Source organism: Mobula birostris, chromosome 4, assembly GCF_030028105.1.
Source record: "Mobula birostris isolate sMobBir1 chromosome 4, sMobBir1.hap1, whole genome shotgun sequence".
In the NCBI taxonomy this organism is placed as follows: Eukaryota; Metazoa; Chordata; class Chondrichthyes; order Myliobatiformes; family Myliobatidae; genus Mobula; species Mobula birostris.
The window spans coordinates 155,548,502-155,574,757 of record NC_092373.1 but is presented as its reverse complement, the minus strand read 5'-3'; the positions used below and the strand labels follow the sequence as shown (position 1 = coordinate 155,574,757).

Here is a 26,256-nt window from a genome sequence, read left to right as displayed (position 1 = left end):
GGGGTTGGAATTTGGCAGGACGACAATAACATGACTGGTAGATCAATTAAAGTGAAATTAAGGACTTCTTTTTCACCTGAAGAATGCTGTGGGTCTGGAACTCAATACCAGAAAGGCCAGTACAGACTAAAATCCTCATCACATTTAACAAGTATCTGAAAAAGCATTTAATATCGCATAACCTACAATCGACAGGTGAAGAATGGGATTGGCCTCAACACCTCCTTTTGTCTTCAATGGACCAACCTACCTCCAATCATGCCATTTTTTTGATTCTATATTAAATACTTTTCTATTTCCTTATGTTACTTTGATGTGTTTTATATCTTAGCTACTTCACACTGGCTCTAACAACACAACTATTTTAGAATTCTCAGCTTATTTTTTTCTGAACACTCTGTGTCTTCGAAAGACACCCAAAATGTTGACTGTTTATTTCCCTCCTAACCTGCTGAGTTCCTTAAACATTTTGTGCGTGTTACTGTGCCTTCCAAATCTCAGACAGCATTGGAAAAAAAAGAGTTATCATTTCAGGGAGAAGACCCTGGGATACTGTGAACCCAGGTTAGTTTTAATTTGCATGTGGGGATGGTTAGACCAAAGGAATGTCTGTGATATTGTAAAGCTGCTGAGATGATTCCACTGTTTACAAAGCTACATGGATGACAGATTAACGAGGGGCTGTTAGATTGAGAGGAGGCAAAGTGCACACTAATGTTGTGAAAAGCAGCTCTTTGCTGCTACTGGGATCCAAAACTAAAAAGAGAATGCTGAAAAATGCCCAGAATACAATGTCATGTGTGACGCCAAGCAGAACTACCGGACGGATGATGCTAATGAGAGAGATAACGGAAGACAATGGAGAAACATTCAAAATGCTAATAAGAGAGAAGAGAGAGATTAGCGAGAAAGAAACACAATTCAGATATTGACAGACCGTTTGCTTTGAACCTGAACTATTTGAAGTTTGATGGACAGGTGATACTCCAGCAGGGGGATAAAAAGAGCAGGTTTGCTAAGGCACGACACACCACGAGACCCTGGAAAGAGCAGTGTGCCCCCACAAGTTAGTGAGAGTTTGGAGGACCGGTTCACGGGAATCGGTCAAGAGGCTCACAGGGTGTAAAGGTACGATCGGTGGGAACCTAGGGTGTGTGTCCGCCCTTGCCTGGGTGCCAGGTTCACCGCGGAAGAACGATTGTATCCGGAACGGAGGGGTCACAGTCGGTGACCACAGCGGGATCAGAAGACATCAAAAGTTCTGCCCGAAACCAACTGCGTCTCTCACTCTCTCTCTCTCCCCAACGGTACAACAACAGCGATTACTTCGAACTGCACTAAACTGAACTGAACTGCTTCACTTAAGACTAATCATTTTAACCCTAGACTGCGATAGAGCTTGGTTGATTCCTATTACCCTATTTCTGTGTATATGTGTGTAGGATCATTGCTAACCTGTTACAGTTATATCCCTGCGATTAGTGTACTGTATTACTTATTTCTTTAATAAAACTTCATTAGTTCCTAGTAATCACAGATTCCAATGAGCGTTCCATTTCTGCTGGTTTGGCAACCCAGTTACGGCGTACGTAACAACAAGTACAACTGGATAGCCATATAGATACAGATGGATAATCATAACAAACAATCAGAAGATGATAGATGACCACACTGTAGAACAGGGCAATCCTGATTAAATCAAAAGCAGCAAGTTATCTAAATTAGATATCAAGTTCTTAAGGTTGCAATGTGTGCAGACGGAAGACGATGTGTTATTCCTCAAGCTTACATTAACCCTCATTGGAACAGTGCAGGAGACCACTGATTATGTGGCCACTTTACTTCTCTATCCCACTCCTACATTGGTTCATCTGTTTGCCTACTGCTGTTTCAACAAGGCCCAACATAAATCTATACAACAGTGCCTCATCATCCATCTGAGTATCCTGTTATCTTCAGCAATCAATAATTTCAGATAAGCAGTTTAATATATTTGCATCAGATACGTTACCCAATTGCACCATTACCTTGGAGACACAAGAAACTTCAGAAGCTAGAATGTGGAGCAAAAAATTAAACTGCTAGCGAATGAGTGGGCTGAGCAAATATACTGCCTTTATTGTTTTTCTCTCTCCACATTAACAGCCTGTCACCCTGGGCATTTTCACACCCTCCTTTTTGTTGCAAATCTCAGCAACAGCTTGATCTGCACTTGACACTTGTTACCACATTTTATTTGTTTACCTTCCGCAGAACTTCTCTCAACAATCCATCAACAAACTTAAAATCAATTTGTTTCCTCACCATTCTAGTTCTGATAAAGGCTCTTCAAGGTGTTACGCTAAATTTATTCCTCTTTCAACAAATGCTGCCTGACCTGCTGAGTATTTCCAGCATTTTGTCTTTTTATTTCAGATTTCGGCATCTGTTTTTTAGTGACTTTCAGCTTAGTTCATTGGCTTGGTTGGTGGGCACCCAATGGTATTGAAGTCAAGATGTGCACTGGGTGCAGTTCTATGCCATGGTCTCTATAAACAGCACAAAGAATTCAGAACAAAAATATGAAGGACACTTTTGACAAAATCCTGTTATATATCACAGAAAGCAAAGCACCTTCCCAGTCAAACACTGAGGCCAGATTTTTATCCAAATCCCTTTGCAGACTGTGTCATGTAGTGATGGCACTTTGATGAAGGGGAGAGGAGGTTTGTCTTTCTTTGAAAGACAAAACTGCACTAACTCCTAATGTTCTTTGTTATTATGACTACTACTCGATATACAAAGACAGTATCTGTCAAAGCTGTTTCATTAGTTGAAGAAAGCAGCTGCTAAATGTAGATGAACATATACCTTTTGTTTGAATACTGTCTTGATAGAGTACCCACCTATTAATCTCTAATAAACATTAAAAAGTTCTGATTAATCACGTGGCCATTAATTTTCAGATATCCCTTGTGACGAGACTACATAATGTCACAAACATCAAAATGATGTCAAGCACCAATAACAACAGTAAAAGCATTAATTAATCTGCAAAAGAAGAAGCTTTGAAAACACAATAGAGCAAGGATCATTTTGACTCTGCTAACTGTCCAGTAAAACATGAACAGTTTTACTGGACAATTAGAAGATTCAAAATAGCTTGAGCATCAGTGGAAAAGAGCAGAACAGAACTGACAACTAGCACAGAAGATGATTTGATTATCATTTTGATAATCTAATAATGGGAATATAAAAAAAACAAAGTATGATAAAAATTCAACATATTATTAGTTGACCCTGCTCCCTGGCCTGCTGAGTATTTCTAACATTCCTGTTTTTATTTCATATTTCCAGCATCTGCATTTTATTTTGGATTTTCAGTACATTATCGGTCTGATTAACAATGTGAGAATCACTTCTTTGTAGTGCATGCTTCTGAGAAATTACTACAGCCATGGCGCTTGCTCAGACTTGCAAGAGGTCATGTCTGACATTGATTAATTACCGGTACTACAGTTCGCAGGTGCATGATAAAACCTAACAACAAAAAATCATTTTCAAGACCACATTATTACTCAGGATTGGATGGTTGAACATAAGAACTACCAGGCAACTAGCTCCCAAAAAGGAACACCAGAGATTCAGAGTTTACACCTGCTGTACTGTTGGGGATGACAGATTTCCTCCTCCTCAGCTCCTGGGACATCGTGGTAATCTGAATAATGTTCTAGTTATTAACTAACTCCATGACACAGAAACCAAAATGGACTTCCTAACTGCGACACAGCCAAGCATCATTTTTACATTAATCTCATTCTAATCTGTACATTCCCCTCACCCCAATTCTACATACAAGGGGTAGTATGTAGTGACTAATTAACCTACCACACACACATTTTGGGATGTGCTAGAGAAGCCATATGGTAACAGGAAGAATGTGTAAACTCCACACATAGCATCAGAAGTCTGCTATGGGACAGCAGATTTAGTAGCTGCACCACTATGCCACCCAAAGCTTTATTCTCTGGACCAACAGATTCAGTCAGGACTAAATATCGGTAAATTGATAGTGATTTCTATTTATGTTTCAGATTTCCATTCCGATCCCTCAGTGGGATCTCTGGGATCTAGTGACTCCAGCCCAAGAGTTCCACTGTGCTGGATAAATTGCTTATTGAGAACATAAATTTAAGTGCTTAATTTAGTCTTACCTTTCTCCATTTAGACTGTAATGGCAGGAATGTGAATCTAGTTTCCTAAAAGGAAAATAAATAAAAGTTATTCCATTAGCTTTGAGTCAATCAATGAGTTAGATCTTCCATCGGCCCAAAAGCATCGTCTCCCGGCCTGGGCCATGCTTTTGTTCAAGCGTTCCCCTTAGGCCAGTCTTCCATTGTGAGCCTGGGACCCAGCTCTTAAAGCAGGACAGAACCTGTGTACTCACTGAGACACCATGCCCAGGCTCACTGCTTTCAACACTGTTCTCTGATTGAATGCAAATATATTTAACACTCACAAAAGCAACACTTAGAGCAGTAAAAAATGAAGCATTAACTATTTATTTAAATCTCAAATACATAAAAATTTAAAACATTGAAAATAACTAACAGTGAGGTACCTACTTCCCTTTATCCTTCACAAACAATATTTCCATCGACTGGAATGGGAACTGCTGTATATGTGCAATTTTATACCAGTGGAGGGTCAGAGAATAAATTTGTCAGTCTGTACTGGGAAACCTCTGTGCAGCCACACTGGACTCCCAGAGGAGTCATTCTTCAGCACAGGGGCAGCTGCAGCAAGGTTAAAGATGGTGCCACCAGGATACCGAGAGAAATTGTGACATTTTCTCTCAATTCATCTGCTTCACTGCTGTTTCTAGTCTGCACAGCATTCATATTTCAAAGTACTTTATTCTGCAAGGAGCACATTGAGTATTCCTTGAAAGCTGCAATGAAGTTTTATAGGTCTGCAATTCTTTCTTTAAGATTACCCCTTCAAGTACTACAGATAAGATTAAAGGCAACTATAAATGATGTACTATCTTAAAATGCTCAGAGAAATAGTCTTCTAACAACTTTAAGTTTTACTATATTACTCATTTAATATTCTGATCTATACTCTGTCCAATTGATTAATATTCAGAGGCAATTAAAATGCTCCCAGCAGTATTTTTGCCCTTCATTATTTTGGTACTGATTCTATATCTTGATAAAAGTCTGTTCTCTTTACTGTCTTTATGCGTTACTGAGAACTGCATTTTAAACAGTGGAGGGAAGAAAAATAATGAATGAAGAAATAAAAAACATCTGTAATGAAATCTTATCCATCTATTTGCAGCAGACAAATTTGAAATGAGGCCACAAAGCAGAAATGGGAAAGGAGATCAGTGTTACAGTAGAAGAATACATAACAGAAATGAGAAACTGAAGACAATAAATGATGGCATTAGACTTCTATATTTCCCTCCCCACTTTCTGCTTTTCACAGGGATTGTTCCCTACACGACTCCCTTGTCTATTCGTCCCTCCCCACCGATCTCCCTTCTGGCATTTATCCTACACCTGCCCCTACACCTCCTCCCTCACTACCATTCAGGGCCCTAAATAGTCCTTCCAGGTGAGGCGATACTTCACCTGTGAGTCTTTGGGGTTGTTTATTGTATCCAGTGCTCTTGGTGTTGTCTCCTGAATATCAGTGAGATTCAAAATAGATTGGGAGACCGCTTGGCTGAGCACATACGCTCTGTCTGCCAGAAAAAGTGGGAACTCCCAGTGGCCACCAATTTTAATTCCACTTTCCATTCGTATTCCGACATGTTAGTTATGGCCTCCTCTACTGTCGTAATGAGGCCACACACAGCTTGGAAGAGCAACACCTTATATTCCATCTGGATAGCCTCCAACCTGATGGCACAAACACCAATTTCTTGAACTTCCGGTAATGGGCCTACACCTCATCATTCCCTATTCCCTTTTCCTCTTACACCTTATCTCCTTGCCTATCCATTGTTTCCCTGGAGTATTCCTTCTCCTTTTCTTTCTTCCATGGCCTTCTATCCTCTCCTATCAGACTCCCCTTTCTCCAGCCCTGTAACTCTTTCACCTATCACATTGTAGTTTTTTCTCCCCTCCCCCAACTTTCTAACTCTGACTCGTCATCTTTTTTTCCAGTCCTGATGAAGAGTCTCGGCCCAAAACATCAACTGTACTGTTTTCCATAGATGCTGCCTGGCCTGCTGAGTCCCTCCAGCATTTTGTGTGTGTTGCTTGGATGTCCAGCATCCGCAGATTTTCTCTTGTTTGTTGCTGGATATTTCAATTCTGAGGCCAATGAATGCCCAAGCCCATATTAACCAGCATTATATTTGAATCCCAATCTCTGCTCTATAACCATTGCTTTATTATTTTATCTCTTTCCTAGTTTGGTCACAATTGCTGAAGGTTCAACACCAGCGAAGTTATGACTTCAATATTATTATTACAAAGTTAGGGTGTGCTGTCCTTCATCAGTCAGGTCAATAAGTATAGAAGTTGGGATGTTATGTTGCAGTTACACAAATTTGTAAATTGTGGTCAAGTTATGATTGTCCTCCTATAGGAAAGATGATATTAAGTTGGAAAGAGTGCATAGGACATTTACGAGGATGTTGCCAGGACTTGAGGGTCTGAGCTAGATGGAAGGTTGGATAGATTGAGACTTTTTCACTGGAGCACACGGTAATAAGGGACGACCTTATACAGTTGTATAAAATCATGACAGGCATAGATAGGGTCAATGCACAGTGTTATTTTCCAGGGGTTATGGAATCAAAAACTAGAGAGAGCATGTGCTTAAGCTGAGAGAAGAGAGATTTAATGGGTCACGGTAGGTATATGGAACAACTTGTCAGAGGAAGTGGTTGAGTCAGGTACCATACCTTAACAACTTTCAAAAGGTACTTGTACAAGTACATGGGTAGGAGAAATTATGGACAAATACAGGCAAATAGTACGAGCTCAGATGGGAATCTTGATCAGCATGGACCAGTTTGGCTGTGTGACTCTATGACTGATTGACTCTCTAATAATACAGCAGTAGCTGAACATAAGTACATAATAAATAGGAGCAGGAGTAGGCCACCTGGCCCGTTGAGCCTGCTCCACTATAAAACAAGATCATGGCTGATCTGGCCATGAACTCATCTGCACCTACCCACCTTTTCCCCATAACCCTTAATTCCCCTACTATACAAAAGTCTATCCAACCTCATCTGAAATATATTTACTGAGGTAGCCTCCACTGCTTCCTTGGGGAGAGAATGACACAATTTCACTACTCTCTGGGAAAAGCAGTTCCTCCTCATCTCCATCCTAAATATACTCCCCCGAATCTTGAGACTATGTTCCCTAATTCTAGTCTCACCTATCAGTGGAAACAACTTTCCTGCCTCTATCTTATCTATCCCTTTCATAATTTTATATGCTTCTGTAAGATCTCCTCTCATTCTTCTGAATTCCAGTGAGTACAGTCCCAGGTGACTCAATCTCTCCACATTGTCTAAACCCCTCATCTCTGGAATCAACCGGGTGAACGTCCTCTGCACCACCTCGAAAGCCAGTCTATCCTTCCTCAAGTATGGAGACCAAAAATGCATGCAGTACTCCAGGTGCAGCCTCACCAGTATCCTGTACAGTTGCAGCATAACCTCCCTGCTCTTAAATTCAGTCCCTCGCAATGAAGGCCTACATCCCATTTGCCTTCTTGATAGCCTGCTGCACCTGAAAACCTACCTTTTGTGATTCATTCACAAGCACTCCCAAGTCCCTCTGCACAGCAACATGCTGCAGTCTTTTACCATTTAAATAATATCTGCTCTTCCATTTTTTCTTCCAAAGCAGATGATCTCACATTTACCAACATTGTACTCCATCTACCGGAACCTTGCCCACTCACTTAACCTATCCATATCTCTCTGCAGACTCTCTGTAGCTTCTGCACAGTTTGGATTTCCACTCAATTTAGTATCATCAGCAAACTTAGATACACTACACTCGGTCCCCTATTCCATATTATTAATGTATTTCATGAACAGTTGCGGGCCCAGCACTGACCCCTGCGGCACACCGCTCACCACTGATTGCCAACCAGAGAAACACCCATGTATCCCAACTCTCTGCTCTCTATTAGTTAACCAGTCCCATATCCATCACCCCCAACTCTATGCATCTTTATCTCATGGATAAGTCTTTTATGCGGCACCTTATCGAATGCTTTCTAGAAATCCAAGTAAATAACGTCCATCTGTTCCTCTCTATCCACTGTGCTCATTATATCCTCAAAGAACTCCAGTAATTTTGTCAAACAGGACCTGCCTTTGCTGAATCCATGCTGTGTCTGCCTGCTGGATCCATTTCCTTCCATATGTCTCCCTATTTCTTCTTTAAAGACAGCTTCAAGCATTTTCCCAACTTCTGATGTTAAACTAACTGGCCTATAGTTACCTGCCTTTTGCCTATATCCTTTTTTGAACAGTGGCATAACATTCACCGTCTTCAAATCTGCTGTGACCTGTGCAGAGTCCAGAGAATTTTGGTAAATTATCATCCAGGCCTTGACTATAACTTCCACCATTTCTTTCAGTACCCTGGGGTGCATTCCATCAGGACCAGGGGACTAATCTACCTTCAGGCCCACAATGCCTGAAACGGCAAAGCTTGCTTGCAAGATGAGCAAAGTTTCAAACTTTCCTGTAACTTAGATTCACAAATCCACTTTTTTCAATATTACCATGAAATGGAAAAAGACAAGTCCATTACTGGATATGGTTGCTGCTATATTACCATAACACTCTAGCATTGTAAACTGTCTTTAGAGGCCATCTGACAATCACTATTCCTTTAAGAACTATTCCACAGAAGACTTAATTGTTATGGCATTGGATTCTGAACATTCATAGGTAGATAATCTTTTTAAAAATCTGCTCAGACGGCACACCACTGTGCTATAAATCCCTGCGAGGTTGCTCCTGTAATGAAGATTCATCTGTGGCTCAGCATGAAGAGACTACCTGTGAGATCTGGTGTTAGGTGGACCAAAATGAGCAGTGATGCTGCTCAGCACTGAGAGAAGGGGCTTTGGCACAGTGAGTGTGGGCAATTGGTGGGCACTGTTGACAGCCCAAACAGTCAGATTACAGTTTTTCTTACAGGTCAGTCAAGATGTGGAGCTGGCGTTGCCAGCAATGTTCCCTCAAATTTGTAATGACCAGTGTACACAAAAATCTTGTGCCGTGCTATTTTTTGCCCAGTGACAATATGTGCGCACTGAATTTTATATATAGAGGTATTCATTTTAAAAGCTAGCAAAACACTGTCAATAAGAACTTTGAACCCCTCCGGGTGTGATCGTTTTCACTCTTGTTTATCGAAATGACGCTTTAAAAAGTAAAGTTTCCAAATATCACTCCACTTCTTCCCACCTGCAAATTCTCCATCCGCCACACATCTTTTACTACTAGCACACAAAAGAAATTAAAATGCGCGCACAGGTTGTCATCCTCTAGAGGGAACATTGATTGCAGTCCCCAGCAATGGCTCAGACTTACTGTGCCAGCCAGGGACGGCACTGAGTCCCACACAAGGGGAGTTGTGGCCTGGAGCAGATCAGTCATGATCATATTGAATGGCTGAGCAGGCACAAGAGGGCAAGTGGCCTCGACCTGCTGCTCTTTCCTAGTATTGTGACCACATCACAATTTGCTCCAACTAGGATAACACCAGCTCTCATTGGCCTTTGCTTAACTGAGTTATTTGCTGTAGAAGCACCTGAGTAAGAGATTTACATCAGTATCCCGAACAGCATCACCCTTGTGTAGATAATGTTGGAGTAACTCCCTTTAGTGCAGATACCATTCCCGCTTAAGTTCTTGGGAGTGCATCCTCTGCACTAAATGAGGTCCAATAGACCGAGGATAGATAATTTTGTGTCAGGTTATGACATTTGGTTCACATTGTACCATGTTCCACTTGAGTGAGTGCGTGCTTTGTACCTCTGGTAGATCAGACCCCTCAGTGGCCTGATTGGACGGTGCAAGACAGGACTGTCCTGATAAAACTCTGTGTGGCGGACAATTCAGAAATGGGACCTGAACCTTCTCAGAAACCAGCCCATTGACTCCAACTGTCTGGACACTGACTTGAAATGGCACATTTAAGTCAAGATCTTCCAATATGACCTGAAACATATGAAGAAAACTATTTAACTTAAATGACAATAATATTTATAATATATATTAATGAACTGGCAAATAAAGCGTCCTTTAAAAGTTGCAGATGCCACAAACTTTAAAATGTACTGTAGCATGCAATCGGGAGAATGATAGACTTCTAGAGCACTGTAGTGAAATGTGCATACACACATATGGCAGATACAACTTAATGCAGAGAAGTACAGTATAGAAGTTTCCTTTTTTAGCAGAGGGGTAAGGTGCTTCATTATGAAACACCTAGCACAATTTTAAAGAACAGAGAAACCTGCAGATTTATATTTAGTGTGTTCACAATATTTACAGCACTCATAATATGGCATAAGACCATAAGCCATTGGAGCAAAATTCGGCCATTTTGGGCCCATCATGTCTGTTGCGCCATGTCATCACAGCTGACCCATTTCCCTCCAAACCCCATTCTCCTGCCTCCTCCCTGTAACCTTTCACCCCTGGCTTATAAAGAATCTATCAACTTCAGTCTTAAACATACTCAAAGATCTGGGCTCCACACTCACCTGTGGCAACGAATATTACAGACTCACCACCCTCTGGCTAAAGAAATTCTTCATCATCTCTGTTCTAAATGTTCTGTTCTGAGGCTGTGCCCTCTGGTCCTAGATTTTTCCCACTGCAGGCAACCATCCTCTCCACATGTACTCTATTTGGGCCTTTCAACAATCAATAGTTTTCAATGAGGTTACCTCTCATTCTTTCAAATTTCAGTGAGTATAGGCCCAGAGCCATCAGATGCTCCTCATATGATAAGCCTTTCAATCTTTGTGAACCTCTTTTGAACCCCCTCCAATGTTAGCACATCCTTTCTTAGATAAGGGGCCCCAAAATGGTCACAGTATTGATTGTAACTGCACGACTATAGCTGGTTAACAGATATCAAGCCATGTGATTGACCATAATCATCTCACAGAATATACAATGTAATAAGGTCACCACCAGTTTATATTACCTACTTGCCTAGTAGAAGCCACCTTTGCACAGTGGGTTCTTGACCTATGTGCAGACAGTGGACCAGTGCTTAAAAATAACCAGTATCATCTGACTATATTATACTGTGAAGCACCCAACCAAATACAGAGTAAGAATCCAGTATACCCAGTGTATGACACAATGGTGGCATGCCAATATCTGAAGATGACAGAGCAAGACAGAAGGCTATTAAAACCTCATACAGGAATTACTAAAAAGACACCAGAGAAGTAGGACTTCAGATATATGGAGACAATGGAAGAATAGAGTTGTTCTTATAGCAGAGATTGTTAAGAGCCGATTTATAGAGGTGTTTAAAATCATGAAGTTTTAAATAGAGAAGAGTGGTTTGTAATTGCAAAGAGATTTGTTATCAGATCTAAGGCTATTTGCAAAAATCTGGAAATGAGAAAAATTGAGTTTCTGTCTATATTGTAATTTAGGATAACCTGAGGTGAACAGTACAAACAGGAAGATGACATACAGGCAACCATTCATCAAGATGAATCCTTTTTTGAAACTGATACAATGTTGATGCTGGTTGTCATAGAGACATGGGGATGGAATCAGACTGTTAGACCTGCTGTGTCTGAGCACTGTTGAGCAACTCCTTATTGAAAGATGATAATTTCCTACTGGGGAGAACTGCACTATAGACCACAGTTTGAAGGCAGTTGGTTTGATTAAAATTAGAGCTGTTGAAACTTTAGAGGTCTCACTGCAAACAATGAGACAGAGTTCAGAGAATGAAAGATGCCAACAGAATAGTATTGAAATCCTTCATGTCACATGAAGGTGATATCATACATATGAAGCCCCTTATTGGTACAGTACTCATTCCCTTTGGTTGCTTCTTTTTGATATTTAAGAGGCAAAATACCACACTACTACTCATTGCTTAATAATTCCTTTCCTAATAATATTAGCTATCCTAGATATTCTAGAAAATAAGGAGATATGGAGTCTCATTTATTTTCTAATCTACACTTTTCCAATCAGAATCTAGGAATAATGTTCTGTCTGCAGATCCACTTACAGGTGGGCGTATTAAAACAACATTCAAATATCAATCAAATATCCTGTTGATTATGCCTTGTCAACCTAGATTAGGGACTGCTTTGGAATTAGGGCACCTTTGGCCTGGCAATATCTTAACCAAATACATGAGAATGCCTCTGACAATGGTTAGTGTTCTGACCTCTAGGTCATTGTCTTAGGCCAACATTCTCCAATGGAGACATGCCAGGTGAGAATATGGCCCATGATAGCTTTGCATTACTCCTTCAGACCTTGGCAGGATGCTTAGTCATTTCATGTATAACTTAAATTGGATTTTGAGCTATTTAAATTCTTAATAGTTTGTTGCAGTTCTTAATGGTGAGAACAATTTAAAGCACAGCACAAAGCTTGGGAAGAACATAATGAGACTAATGTTTCTTATCAGGAATTCATTGCAAATAAACATGACTACAGACTAGGTAGGATGTCTGGCTATGTACAGAAATCCTAAAGGTACTCTTCAAGATGAACAGCTCTGCTTTTACCTTCTGTCTCTGCCTCACTGCTACAATGCACTGAATGCTGAAGTCGCTACACTTCTGACAGAATGTGAACTCTTCATGAACAAAAGAAAAATTACAGTGCTGGAAACCCAAACAACTCACACAAATGCCAGAGGAACTCAGCAGGCCAGGCAGCATCAATGGAAAAAAGTACAGTCGACGTTTTGGGCTGAGACTCTTTCGCAGGACTGGAGAAAAAAAAGATGAGGAGTAGATTTAAAAGGTGGGGGGAGGTGTGAAAGAAACACAAGGTGATAGGTGAAGCCGGGGGGGGGGGTGAAGTAAAGAGCTGGGAAGTTGATAGGTGAAAGAGATACAGGGCTGGAGAAGGGGGAATCTGATAGGAGAGGGCAGAAGGCCATGGAAGTAAGAAAAGGGGGGAGAAGCACCAGAGGGAGGCAATGGGCGGGCAAAGGGATAAGGTGAGAGAGGGAAAAGAGATGGGGAATGGTGAGGGGGAGGACATTACCTGAAGTTCAAGAAATCGATGTTCATGCCATCAGGTTGGGAGACTACCCAGAAGGAATATAAGGTGTTGTTCCTCCAACGTGTGTGTAACTTCATCACAGGAGTAGAGGAGGCCACTGATTGACATATCGGAATGGGAATGGGAAGTGGAATTAAAATGGGTGGCCACTGGGAGATCCCACTTCTTCTGGCAAGGTGCTCAGCGAAGTGGTCTCCCAATTTACACCAGAAACAACAGATGACCCCAACAGACTCACAGGTGAAGTGTTGCCTCACCTGAAAGGACTATTTGGGTTCCTGAATGGTACTGAGGGAAGAGGTGTAGGGGCAGGTATAGCACTTGTTCTGCTTGCAAGGACAAGTGCCAGGAGGGAGATCAGTGGGGAGGGACAAATGGACAAGGGAACCATGTAGGGAGCGATCCTGCAGAAAGCAGACTGTGGGGGGAGGAAAAGATATGCTTGGTGGTGGGATCCCGTTAGAGATGGCAGAAGTTCCAGAGAATTATGTGCTGGATGCGGAGGCTGGTGTTCCTTTCAAGCTAATACCCTGTTAGTCACATCAAAGTATTAATTATTATTTTATAATTAACATGGGTTCCAATGAAATATGAGATCTCACTCTTTCATATTTTAATTGTTGAAGATTTTAGAGTGTAACATTTAAAGTATAAGAAAACCCCCTTCCTTTCAGTCTTCCTTCTGCCTCCTCTATTTGTCCTCTGTAAGTTACTCAATATTGAATTTAAACTTCCTTTGTGTGCTCTATCTCAATCCTTCAGCCTAATTCAGTAAAGAGCTACATGCTAGTTTATCCTACTCACTCAGCTTTCAAATGCCTAGTATTAGTTATAACCTTTGTTGGCAGCTCATGCTTTCAGCAGACTACAGACGGTGCCAAGTGTCATTGCAATTCCTGTGCAAAGGGTCAATTTAACAAACAGCTAAGCTGTCATATCCCTGTTTTAGGTGCAGATTCTAGATTTCAAAAATCTTTTATATTCTGCCAAATATTAATAAATTTCAAATTGAAAACATTAATTTGCTCTGGTACATTTTTAGTAGCTTAGTTTCTTTCTCCCTTTCAATCGTAAGTTTTACAGTAAGTTCTTGATGCAGCGTTGGAGCCTTAGTAGACTGTGCAGTATCCAACAAATGGATCAATTTACTTGCCATTGCCTACATCAAAAATAATTCACTTGTTTTTGTGTGACATTTTGAAAACATAATATCATATGACATTTCAATAAATATTAATGATAATGGAATGAATTGCCTCTGCCTTGTAAGGAACTTCTCTGTCTACAGGTTGGCTTGGCTTTTCTTCAAAAGGCACAGGATACATCAACGTTCCTCTCCCGATTCCACCTACCACCTAGTACTTCTTCCTCCCCTCCCTCCCACCTTCTTGCTCTAACTTCTTTTTCCAGTACTGATGAAGGGTCTCAGTCTGAAACATCGACTGTTTACTCTTTTCCATAGATGCTGCCTGGCCTGCTGAGTTCCTCCAGCATTTTGTGTGTGTTGCTTGGATTTCCAGCATCTGCAGAATTTCCTGTGTGTGGGGTAGTGTTCGTGGGATCAAAGTCCTTTCCTAAATTGGGTGGCAGAGGGGAAGAAGCTGTTCCTTAATCATTGAGTGTGTGCTTTCAGGTTTCTGTACCTCTGTCCTGACGGTAGCAATGAGAAGAGGCTATGTCCTGGGTGGTGGGGTGCTTAATGATGGAAGCCGCTTTTCTGAGGCACCGCTCCTTGAAGATGTCCTGGATACTACAGAAGTTAGTACCCATGATGAAACTAAATAATTTTACAACTGTCTGCAGCTTACTTAATCCTGTGCATCATAGATCATAGTCAGGAGCTTAACATTCAAGGATGCACATTGTATTGAAAGGACAAACAAGTAACAGAGGTGGTAAGGTGGCTCTGTTCATAAAATAAATCAAACCCTGAGATGTGGATAGAGTAAGAAACTGCAAGGGTAAAAAGACTCTGATGGGAATAATATACAGGCCTCCAAACAGTAGCCAGGATGTGGGATATAAATTACAACAGAAGATACAAGAGTATTGTAATAGAAAAACAATACGATGATAGTGATGAGGGATTTCAATGTGCAGCCAGCTTGGGAAAATTAGGTTGGTATGGGATCTTAATGGAGGTAATTTGTAGAATGCCTTTGAGATGGCTTTTAAGAGCAGATGTTGTTCAACCCCCTAGGTTAAAGGCAATTCTGGATTGGATGCTGTGTAATGAACCAGATTTGATAAGGCAGTTTAAGGTATAAGAACCCTTAGGAGCCTGTGATTGTAATATGATAGAATACCTCCTGCAGCTTGAGAGGGAGAAGATAAAGACAGATGTATAAGTATTATAGTGGAGTAAGGGAATTTCAGAAGCATGAGAGAGGAGATGGCCAAACTTGATTGAAAGGGACACTAGCAGGGATGATGGCAGAACAGCAAGTGGCTGGAGTTACTGGGGCAATTTGGAAGGTGAAGGACAGATAAAGTAGTATTCTAAAGAGAGGATGAGGTAACAGTGGCTGACAAGGGAAGTCAAAGACAACATAAAAGCAAAAGAAAGGGTATATAATATAGCAAAATTTAGTGGGAAGTTAGAGGATTGGAAGCTTTTAAAAACCAAAAAAAGGCAATTAAAAAGCCATTTGGAGAGAAAAGTTGAAATATGAAGTTAAGCTAGCCAATAGTATAAAACAGGATATCAGAAGTTTTTTTTCCCAAATATATAAAGAGTAAAAGAGAGGCAAGAGTGGATATTGGACCACTGAGAGGTAGCAATGGTGGACAAAGAAATGGCAGACAAACTTAATAAGTATTTTGCATCAGTCTTCACCGTGGAAGACACCAGCCATATGCCAACAATTTGAGAGTGTCAGGGGGTAGAAGTGAGTGTTGTTCCTATTACAGAAGGGAAGGTGCTTGGTCCGAAGGTAAATAAGTCACCAGATGAACTACACCCCAGGGTTCTGAAAGAGGTGGCCGAAGAGATTATGGAGGCATTATTCATGATCTTACAAGAATCTCTAGATTCTGGAGTGGTTTTGGAAGACAGGAAAATTACAAGTATCATGCCACTCTTTAAGAAGACAGGGAGGCAGGAGAAAGGAAATTATAGGCCAGTTAACCTAAATTCAGTGGTTGGGAATATGCTGGAGGTCATTATTAATGATGAGGTTTCAGGGTACTTGGAGGCACATGATAAAGTAGGCCAAAGTCAGCATGGTTTCCTAAAGAGGAAGTCTTGCTTGACAAATCTATTGGAATCGTTTGAGGAAATAACAGGCAGGATAGAGTCAGTGGATGTTATTTACCTGGATTTTCAGAATGCCTTTGACAAGGCGCCAACCACGAGGCTGCTTAACAAGATAAGAGTCCACGGTATTACAGGAAAGATACTAGCATGGATAGAAGCTTGGCTTACTGGCAGGAGGAAAAGAATGGGAATAAAAGGAGCCTTTTCTGGTTGGCTTCTGGTGACTAGTGGTGTTCCACAGGGGTCGTTATTGGGACTGTTTCTTTTCATACTATACAACAATTTGGGTGACAGAATTGATGGGTTTGAGGCCAAGCTTTCAGATGATACAAAGATCTGTGGAGTGTTGAGGAAGCAGAGAGTCTTCAGAGGGATCTAAACAGATTGGGGGAATGGGTAAAGCAGTGGCAAATGGAATATAGTGCACAGTCAGGCTCTTTGGTAGAAGGAAAAGAGGTGTAGATCATTTTCTAAATGGGGAGAAAATTCAAAACTCAGAGGTGCAAAGGGACTTGGAAGTTCTTGTGCAGATTTCCTTAAAGATTAACTTGCAGGTTGAGTCAGTGGTAAGGAAAACAAATGTAATGTTACCATTAATTTTGAGCGGACTAGAATATAACAGTAAGGATATAATGCTGAGGCTTTATAAGGAATTGAGCAGCCACACTTTGAGTATTGTGAGCAGTTTTGAGCCCCTTATCTAAGGACGGATGTGCTGACATAGGAGAGGGTCCAGAGGAGGTTCATAAGAATGATTTTGGGAATGATTTTTAACATATGAGTGGCATTTGATGGCTCTGGTCTTTTACTTGCTGGAGTTTAGAAGAACAAGGGGGGATTTCATTGAAATTAATTGAATATTGAATGGCCTAGATAGAGTGGGACAGGCTAGAATCAGAGAGCACAGCCTCAGATTAGAGGGATGTCCATTTAGATCAGAGATGAGGGAGGATTTTCTTTAGCCAGAGGCTGGTGAATCTGTGGAATTCATTGCCATGGTCAGTTGTGGAGGTCCAGTCATTGAGTATATTTACAACAGAGGTTGCTAGGTTCTTGATTAGATAGAGTATCAAAGGTTACGTGGGGGAAGGCAGGAGAATTGGGTTGAGAGGGATAATAAATTAGTCAAGATGAAAAGCGGAGCAGACTCGATTGTCCCTATGGCCTAATTCTGCTCCTATGTCTTATTGTCTTACAGGAGACTAACAAAGAATAAATGCGAAAATAATTAGAGGAATGACAGCTTTAGCGCCATTGATAAAATATAGACATGTTGAAATGATTAAGTGTCACAGTTAAAGGTTTAATTAGATGTGGCTACACACAATGGAAGCTTCTCTACATATAGCCCTAAAATGTAACTATGTTGTATGTATTACTCTATGTAGAAAAAACAATAATTCTATATATACAATGCTTCATATTGAACAGAACAGAACCATAATTACTCAATCATATACTGAAATTATACAGTACTATTTCAAACATAATTTTTCTTCATAATGAAATCTCACTGATCTTTATTACCGAAAAACATTACACAATGACTGTTTAAAATACATTTTGGAAGCACTCTCATGAATTAAATATTTAATTTAAGGAAAGATAAACAGTCCTTTCTTAGACATAACAGTGAGGAGTGTAAGTGAATACAAAAGCCTCACCTTTGTGCAAACTGATCCTGTTACTGACTTGTGAAACTCTCCATTGATGAATATCTGCCAAGTAAAATAAACATCTCAATTTTATGGAAATTTCAACAATTTATTGCAAATTTGAAAATTATTTGTGCATATCAGAGGTCTATGCTTTAGAATATCATGAAATTGAAAAGATAATAGGTCCAGAATTAATTTTTAAACACATAAATATTGTTGGAGGAAAGGAGGAGTGAGGCATGACTCTGCTTCAAATTCCTGAAAAAAAAGTCAAGTTAGAAATCTTGGTTTCAGTAGAATGAGGAATGCAGCAAGGAGCATGCACTAAGAATAACTCAAAAATAAAAGAGGTAATTAGGAAGTTTAATCAGAGGAAGATGACCATAATGGCACAGATAGAACGTGGATTTGAAAAAGTTAGTGTGCTTCTCAGTTCTGTCCACGTATGATAGTAAAACTAATTTTAAATTGAGAGTCATTAAGTTATACAGCATGGAAATTGTGCCTTTGACCCAACTTGTCCGTACTGACCAGGGTGCCTTCCTAAACTGAATCCATTCACCTGCATTTGGCCCAAATCCCACTACACCATTCCTATCCAAGCACCTGTCCAAATGTATTTTAAACTTTGTAATTATCATCTCATCTACATAGAGTAATACATACAACATAGTTACATTATAGGGCAACATGTAGAGAAGCTTCCATTGTGTGTAGCCACATCTAATTAAACCTCTACCATCTTCTCTGGTAGCTTGTTCCACATGTTCACTAACCCCTGTGTGGGAAAACTTGCCTGTCAGATCCTCTTTGAATCTTTCCCCTTAACATAGTCCTCTAGTGTTAGACACCCATACACTGGGAAACTCACCCTTCACGCTATCTATGCACTTCATGATTTTATAAACCTCTGTAAAGTTACCACTCAGCCCTCTTCCCTGCAGGAAAATTAGCTCCAGCCTAACCAGACCTCCCATCATTACTCAAGCCTTCCACTCTCTGCAACATTCTTGTGAGTCTTTTCTGTACCTTCTCTAACTTAGTCACATTTTTCCTGTAGCATTGCAACCAGAACTGCATGGAATAATCAAGGGTGTGTTTTCACCAATGTCTCATCCAGCTATATCATGAATTCTCAACTCATATACTCATGCCTTGTCCAAATAAGGTAAGTGTAGGATTCACACATCTGTTCTCTATGTGTTGTGCGTTTATTTTGTTTATTAGAGTAACTAGTCACATGAGTGGAGGCATGGTAAAAGTGAAGGGAATAACTTAAGGATTCATGCTTTGTTCTTGGCAGTTTTTTGCTTGGGACTGGCAGATATTGCATCTTTTGCTGATCACTCAATGACATTCAGATGTGCTTATCTTACATCAAAGTCGCTGGTGAACGCAGCAGGCCAGGCAGCATCTCTAGGAAGAGGTACAGTCGACTTTTCAGGCCAAGACCCTTCATCAGGACTAACTGAAGGAAGAGCTAGTAAGAGATTTGAAAGTGGGAGGGGGAGGGGGAGATCCAAAATGATGGGAGAAGACAGGAGGGGGAGGGATGGAGCCAGGAGCTGGACGGGTGATTGGCAAAGGGGATATGAGAGCATCAGGGGACAGGAGGCCCAGGGAGAAGGAAAAGGGGGGGGTGAACCCAGAGGATGGGCAAAGGGTATAGTCAGAGGGACAGAGGGAGAAAAAGGAGAGTGAGAGAAAGAATGTGTGTATAAAAATAAATAACGGATGGGGTACGAGGGGGAGGTGGGGCATTAGCGGAAGTTTGAGAAGTCAATGTTGGAGCCATCAGGTTGGAGGCTACCCAGATGGAATATAAGGTGTTGTTCCTCCAACCTGAGCGTGGTTTCATCTTTACAGTAGAGGAGGCCGTGGATAGACATGTCAGAATGGGAATGGGATGTGGAATTAAAATGTGTGGCCACTGGGAGATCCTGCTTTCTCTGGCGGACAGAGCGTAGGTGTTCAGCAAAGCGGTCTCCCAGTCTGCGTCGGGTCTCGCCAACATATAGAAGGCCACATCGGGAGCACCAGATGCAGTATACCACCCCAGCTGACTCACAGGTGAAGGGTCGCCTCACCTGGAAAGACTGTCTGGGGCCCTGAATGGTGGTAAGGGAGGAAGTGTAAGGGCATGTGTAGCACTTGTTCCGCTTACAAGGATAAGTGCCAGGAGGGAGATCAGTGGGGAGGGATGGGGGGGACGAATCCCAGTGGCCACACATTTTAATTCCACATCCCATTCCCATTCTGACATGTCTATCCACAGCCTCCTCTACAGTAAAGATGAAGCCACACTCAGGTTGGAGGAACAACGCCTTATATTCTGTCTGGGTAGCCTCCAACCTGATGACATGAACATTGACTGCTCTAACTTCCGCTAATGCCCCACCTCCCCCTCGTACCCCATCCGTTATTTATTTTTGTACACACATTCTTTCTCTCACTCTCCTTTTTCTCCCTCTGTCCCTCTGACTATACCCCTTGCCCATCCTCTGGGTTCCCCCCCACCTTTTCCTTCTCCCTGGGCCTCCTGTCCCATGATCCTCTCATATCCCCTTTGCCAATCACCTGTCCAGCTCTTGGCTCCATCCCTCCCCCTCCTGTCTTCTCCTATCATTTTGGATCTCCCCCTCCCCCTCCCACTTTCAAATCTCTTACTAGCTCTTCCTTCAGTTAGTCCTGACAAAGGGTCTCGGCCTGAAACATCAACTGTACCTCTTCCTAGGGATGCTGCCCGGCCTGCTGCATTCTCCAGCAACTTTGATGTGTGTTGCTTGAATTTCCAGCTTCTGCAGAATTCCTCTTGTTTGTGCTTATCTTACACTTGGGTATACTTAAATTTCATCACTTCAGGATTGTATGTTTGCTCATTGCTAATAAAGGATTGCATATGTATTCCTCAACTTTTGAAGCAATCATTACAGAAGCTGGGGGCGCGCCATGTAAGTTTGACAAATCCATGGGGTTGCTGCAGGCAGCGGCTAGTGTTTTGGTTTTGCCACTACAATAAGTATTTCATATGGCTTCTTCACCAACATGTTTACCTGTGTCCCCATGTTCAGGGAACTATGTACTTGTACTAAGTCTCTCTGTCTACAACACTCTCTTGCCATTCACTGTGCAAGTCTTGCACTGCTTTATCTTTCCAAAATACATTACCTTAATTAATTAAATAAGGCCCTTACCTTAATTAAATTTCATCAGCAATTCTATGGCCCTTCTCCCAGTTAGCCTAGATCCTGTTGTGACCTTAGGCGATCTTCCTCAATGTCCATCCCGCAACCAATTTTGGTGACAACTGCAAACTTACTAATCATGCCACTTATATTCTCATCCAAATGATTAATTTGCTGTATATGGCAAACAGCAGGGAATCCAGCATTAATCCCTGTGGTAGACCACTTGTTGTCGGTCTGAGAAACAACCCTCTACTTCCATCCTCTGACTCCTTCCACCAAAACAATTTTGTATCTAATTCAATTGGCTAAATCACCCCAGATCCCATATGATCTAACCTTTCCAATCAGCTAACTTGTGGGATCCTGTCAAAAGTCTAGCTAAACTCCAAGTAGTCTCTGTTTACCTTAGGTCAGTGCTCCCCAGATTCCATCAGAACGTGGACCTTGCAACGAGGGGGGAGAATGCGTTGGATCTTGTTTACACAAACATTCTCAACGCATACTGGGCGGAGCCCCGCCCCCACCTCGGTTACTCAGACCACATCTCTGTTATGCTAATCCCAGCATACAGCCCGTTCATCAGGTGCTCCAGACCAGTTCAGAAGCAGGTGAAAACCTGGCCAGCAGGAGCCATCTCTGCTCTCCAAGACTGCTTTGAGCACACTGACTGGCACATGTTCAGGGAGGCTGCAACCGATGGTGACTCTACCAACTTAGAGGAGTACACAGCATCAGTGACTAGCTGCATCAGCAAGTGCATCAATGACGTCACTGTGGCTAAGACCATCACTACATGCTGTAACCAGAAGCCATGGATGACCGCGGAGGTGCCTGCGCTGCTGAGGACCCATGACTCCGCCTTCAGAGCAGGCAACAAGGCAGTCCTAACAACAGTGAGGGCCAAATTGTCCCAGGCCATCACAGAGGCAAAACGTGCACATGCCCAGCGAATCCACAGCCACTTCCAGGACAGCGGAGACACACGGCGCATGTGGAAGGGCATTCAGGACATCATCAACTACAGGACAACATCACCTGACTGTGCTGGTGATGCCTCCCTCCCAGATGCGTTCAACAACTTCTACGCTCGGTTTGTGGCAGATAATGACGTGGCGGCGAGGAAAACCACCCCTCCTCCAAATGACCAGGTGCTGTGTCTTACCGTGGCCGATGTGAGGAGAACCCTGCTCAGGGTCAACCCACGGAAGGCTGCTGGACCAGACAATGTTCCTGGCAGAGTGCTTAGAGGATGTGCAGACCAGCTAGCAGAGATTCTCTCTGACATCTTCAACATCTCCCTAGCAGTGCCGTCGGTCCTACATGCTTCAAGGCCGCCACCATCGTCCCCGTGCCGAAGAAGGCTTCAGTGTCCTGCCTCAATGATTACCACCCTGTTGCGCTCATATCCATCACCATGAAGTGTTTTGAGAGGCTCGTCATGAGGCACATCAAGACCCTGCTGTCCCCCTCACTGGCCCCCCTGCAGTTCGCGTACCGTCCCAACCGTTCAATAGACGGTGCCATTGCCATCACCCTCCACCTGGCCCTAACCCACCTGGACAAAAAAGACACGTACGTTCAAATGTTGTCCATAGACTTCAGTTCAGCATTCAACACAATCATTCCTCAGAAACTGATTGGAAAGCTGAGCCTACTGGGCCTGAACACCTCCCTCTGCAACTGGATCCTAGACTTCCTGACTGGGAGACCTCAGTCAGTCTGGATTGGAAGCAGCATCTCCAACACCATCACACTGAGCACAAGGCCCCCCAGAGCTGTGTGCTCAGTCCACTGCTGTTCACTCTGCTGACCCACGACTGTGCTGCAACACACAGCTCGAATTACATCATCAAGTTCACCGATGACACGACCGTGGTGGGTCTCATCAGTAAGAATGATGAGGCAGCATACAGAGAGGAGGTGCAGCGGCTAACGGACTGGTGCAGAGCCAACAACCTGTCTCTGAATGTGAACAAAACAAAAGAGATGGTTGTTGTCTTCAGGAGAACACGGAGCGACCACTCTCCGCTGAACATCGACGACTCCTCCGTAGAGATCGTTAAGAGCACCAAATTTCTCAGTGTTCACTTGGCGGAGAATCTCATATGGTGCCTCAACACCAGCTCCATAGCAAAGAAAGCCCAGCAGCGTCTCTACTTTCTGTGAAGGCTGAGAAAAGTCCATCTCCCACCCCCCATCCTCACCACATTCTACAGAGGTTATATTGAGAGCATCCTGAGCAGCTGCATCACTGCCTGGTTCAGAAATTGCACCATCTCGGATCTCAAGACCCTGCAGCAGATAGTGAGGTCAGCTGAGAAGATCATCGGGGTCTCTCTTCCCGCCATCACAGACACTTACACCACATGCTGCATCCGAGAAGCAAACAGCATTATGAAGGACCCCACGCACCCCTCATATAAACTCTTCTCCCTCCTGCCATCTGGCAAAAGGCACCAAAGTATTCGGGCTCTCACGACCAGACTATGTAACAGTTTCTTCCCCCAAGCCATCAGATTCCTCAATACCCAGAGCCTGGATTGACACCAACCTACTGCCCTCTACTGTGCACATTGTCTTGTTTATTATTTATTGTAGTGCCTGCACTGTTCTGTGCACTTTATGCAGTCCTGGGTAGTTCTGTATCTAGTGTGGTTTTTGTGTTTTTTCTTACGTAGTTCAGTGTAGTTTTTGTATTGTTTCATGTAGCGCCATGGTCCTGGAAAACGTTGTCTCATTTTTACTATGTTCTGTACCAGCAGTTATGGTTGAAACGACAATAAAAAGTGACTTGGCTTGACTTGACTGTTATGGTTAATCCTTTTGCTCATATTTTCCAAAAACACACTCAAATGCTTGAGATATCATTTCCCACACATAAAGCCACCTGTCCCTAATCAGTCCTTGCATATAGATCCTTTCATTTAATCTCCCCTCCAGTAACCTTCTCACCACTAATATTAGGCTCACCAGCCTGTATATTTCTGGCTTGCTTTTGCAGTTCAACATTTTTTTTGTTTCCTGGTACCACATCCATGGATAAGGAGGATACAAACATCTCCGTCACAGTCCCAGCAGTTTGTTCCCTTGCTTCCAGTAACATTTTAGGATTCACTTGGTCAAGCTGCAGGGATTTAGCTACCTGTATATGCTCAAGACTACCAATCCCATCTCTTTCACAACATCTGTTTCAGAACATCACTGTTCTCTTCCCTGAACTCTGCAGTTTCCATGACATTCCATGACCGGACATAAAAAACTCTTATTACCCATACATGAAATTCCAGAACAACATGTTAGAATATAAGGACCACTTACTGAGGTTTGAATTGATATTTGGTTTTGTTTTAATTTGCCATACTTGAGGGGAGGTTGCATCACTAACTCAGCATTTGCCTAGAGTAACTCATTTGGCATTACTCTATAATCCAAGGTAAATAAAGACAATGCAAATGGCTCCTTCTGTGGACAGGCATAAGAAACTACAGGTGCTGGAATCTGGAGCAACAAACAAAATGCTGGAGGAACTCAGCAGGTTTGATAGCATCTGTCGAGAGAAATGACCTAAAACGTCAACTGTCTATTACCCTGCTCAGATATTGCATGACCCATCGAGTTCCCCCAACATGTTGTTTGCTGCTCCTTTTCTACAGAAGCAGAACCCCTAACATTATTACCAGTTGGTCACAACTAATATGACATTGATCATCCAACATCTTAAACCTGAGTCAACTAAGTTTGACTAATGTGAAATAATAATAAATTCATTTTCATTGGCAGCCTACTTTCTTAAAACATCAACATTCTAGCCTACTAGTTTCCATTTTTTTAAATCTAAGATTTAAATAATTCTAATTATTTTGCATGTCTCGGTCTCTTACGTACTCTGTAACCTTGAACACATGTTCCATTGCTGCATCCCATTTCATCCATTGAAGGCTTCTCCCAGACGACCATCAAGCCATTCTGGCCAACTCTGTCAGTAATACGCACTGAGTCAACTGGAGCAGGAGGTTCTGGAGAAAAGAGGGCAGTACAAAACTTGTGAATAAAACAGAAGCTCCCTAAATCAAGTAAACTGTCCTAGACTCAGCTGTCAGAAGAATATTTTTTAAAAATTACATGCTCGCTGACACCCGATGACATACATTTCCCTTAATGCATTGTTAACTTGGTTTACTTTTTGCACCATATGATCCTTTTAGCAACTATAGGTTTGATCTACATCTACTAAGTATGTGGAGCCAATGGCTAGATGACCCTGCTGGTTCTGCTGGATCAGTAGTTGGACACTTAGACTGCACTGATCCAGAGGATGGTCATAACTAAGACCATAAGACACAGGAGCAGAATTGAGCCATTTGGCCCATTGAGTCTGCTCTGCTCACGGCTGATCCCGGATCCCACTCAACCTCATACACCTGCCTTCTCGCCATAACCTTTGATGCCCTGACCAATCAGGAAACTATCAAATTTTCGCTTTAAATATACCCAAGGTCTTGGCCTCCACAGCTGCCTGTGGTGGATAATTCCATAGATTAACTACTCTCTGACTAGAAAAAAATCTCTCTTTACCTCTGTTCTAAAGGGTTGCCACTCAATTTTGAGGCTGTGCTCTCTAGTTCTGGACACCCTCACCATAGGAAACATCCTCACCACATCCACCCTACCTAGTCCTTTCAACATGCAGTAGGTGTCAATGAGATTCCCCCTCTATTCTTCTAAATTCCAGTGAGTACAGGCCCAAAGCTGCCAAACGCTCCTCATATGTTAACCCCTTCATTCCCAGAATCATCATCGTGAACCTGCTCTCGACTCTCTCCAATGATAACACATCCTCTCTGAGCAATGGGTCCCAACACTGTTGACAATACTCCAAGTGCGGCCTGA

At 42.2% G+C, this 26,256-nt stretch overlaps 1 protein-coding gene across 1 annotated transcript in view; it reads right to left on the bottom strand.

Annotated features, from left to right (window-relative positions):
- The window catches only part of LOC140196676 (uncharacterized), a 150,813-nt gene that overhangs the window by 36,653 nt on the left and 87,904 nt on the right, over positions 1-26,256 (bottom strand). The window contains exons 21-24 of the mRNA XM_072256282.1: positions 25,252-25,382; positions 18,185-18,238; positions 10,013-10,198; positions 4,194-4,238 (exon numbers count right to left, since the gene is read on the bottom strand). Coding sequence (XP_072112383.1) covers positions 4,194-4,238; positions 10,013-10,198; positions 18,185-18,238; positions 25,252-25,382 — 416 coding nt within the window. The remainder of the gene's footprint in view (positions 1-4,193; positions 4,239-10,012; positions 10,199-18,184; positions 18,239-25,251; positions 25,383-26,256) is intronic.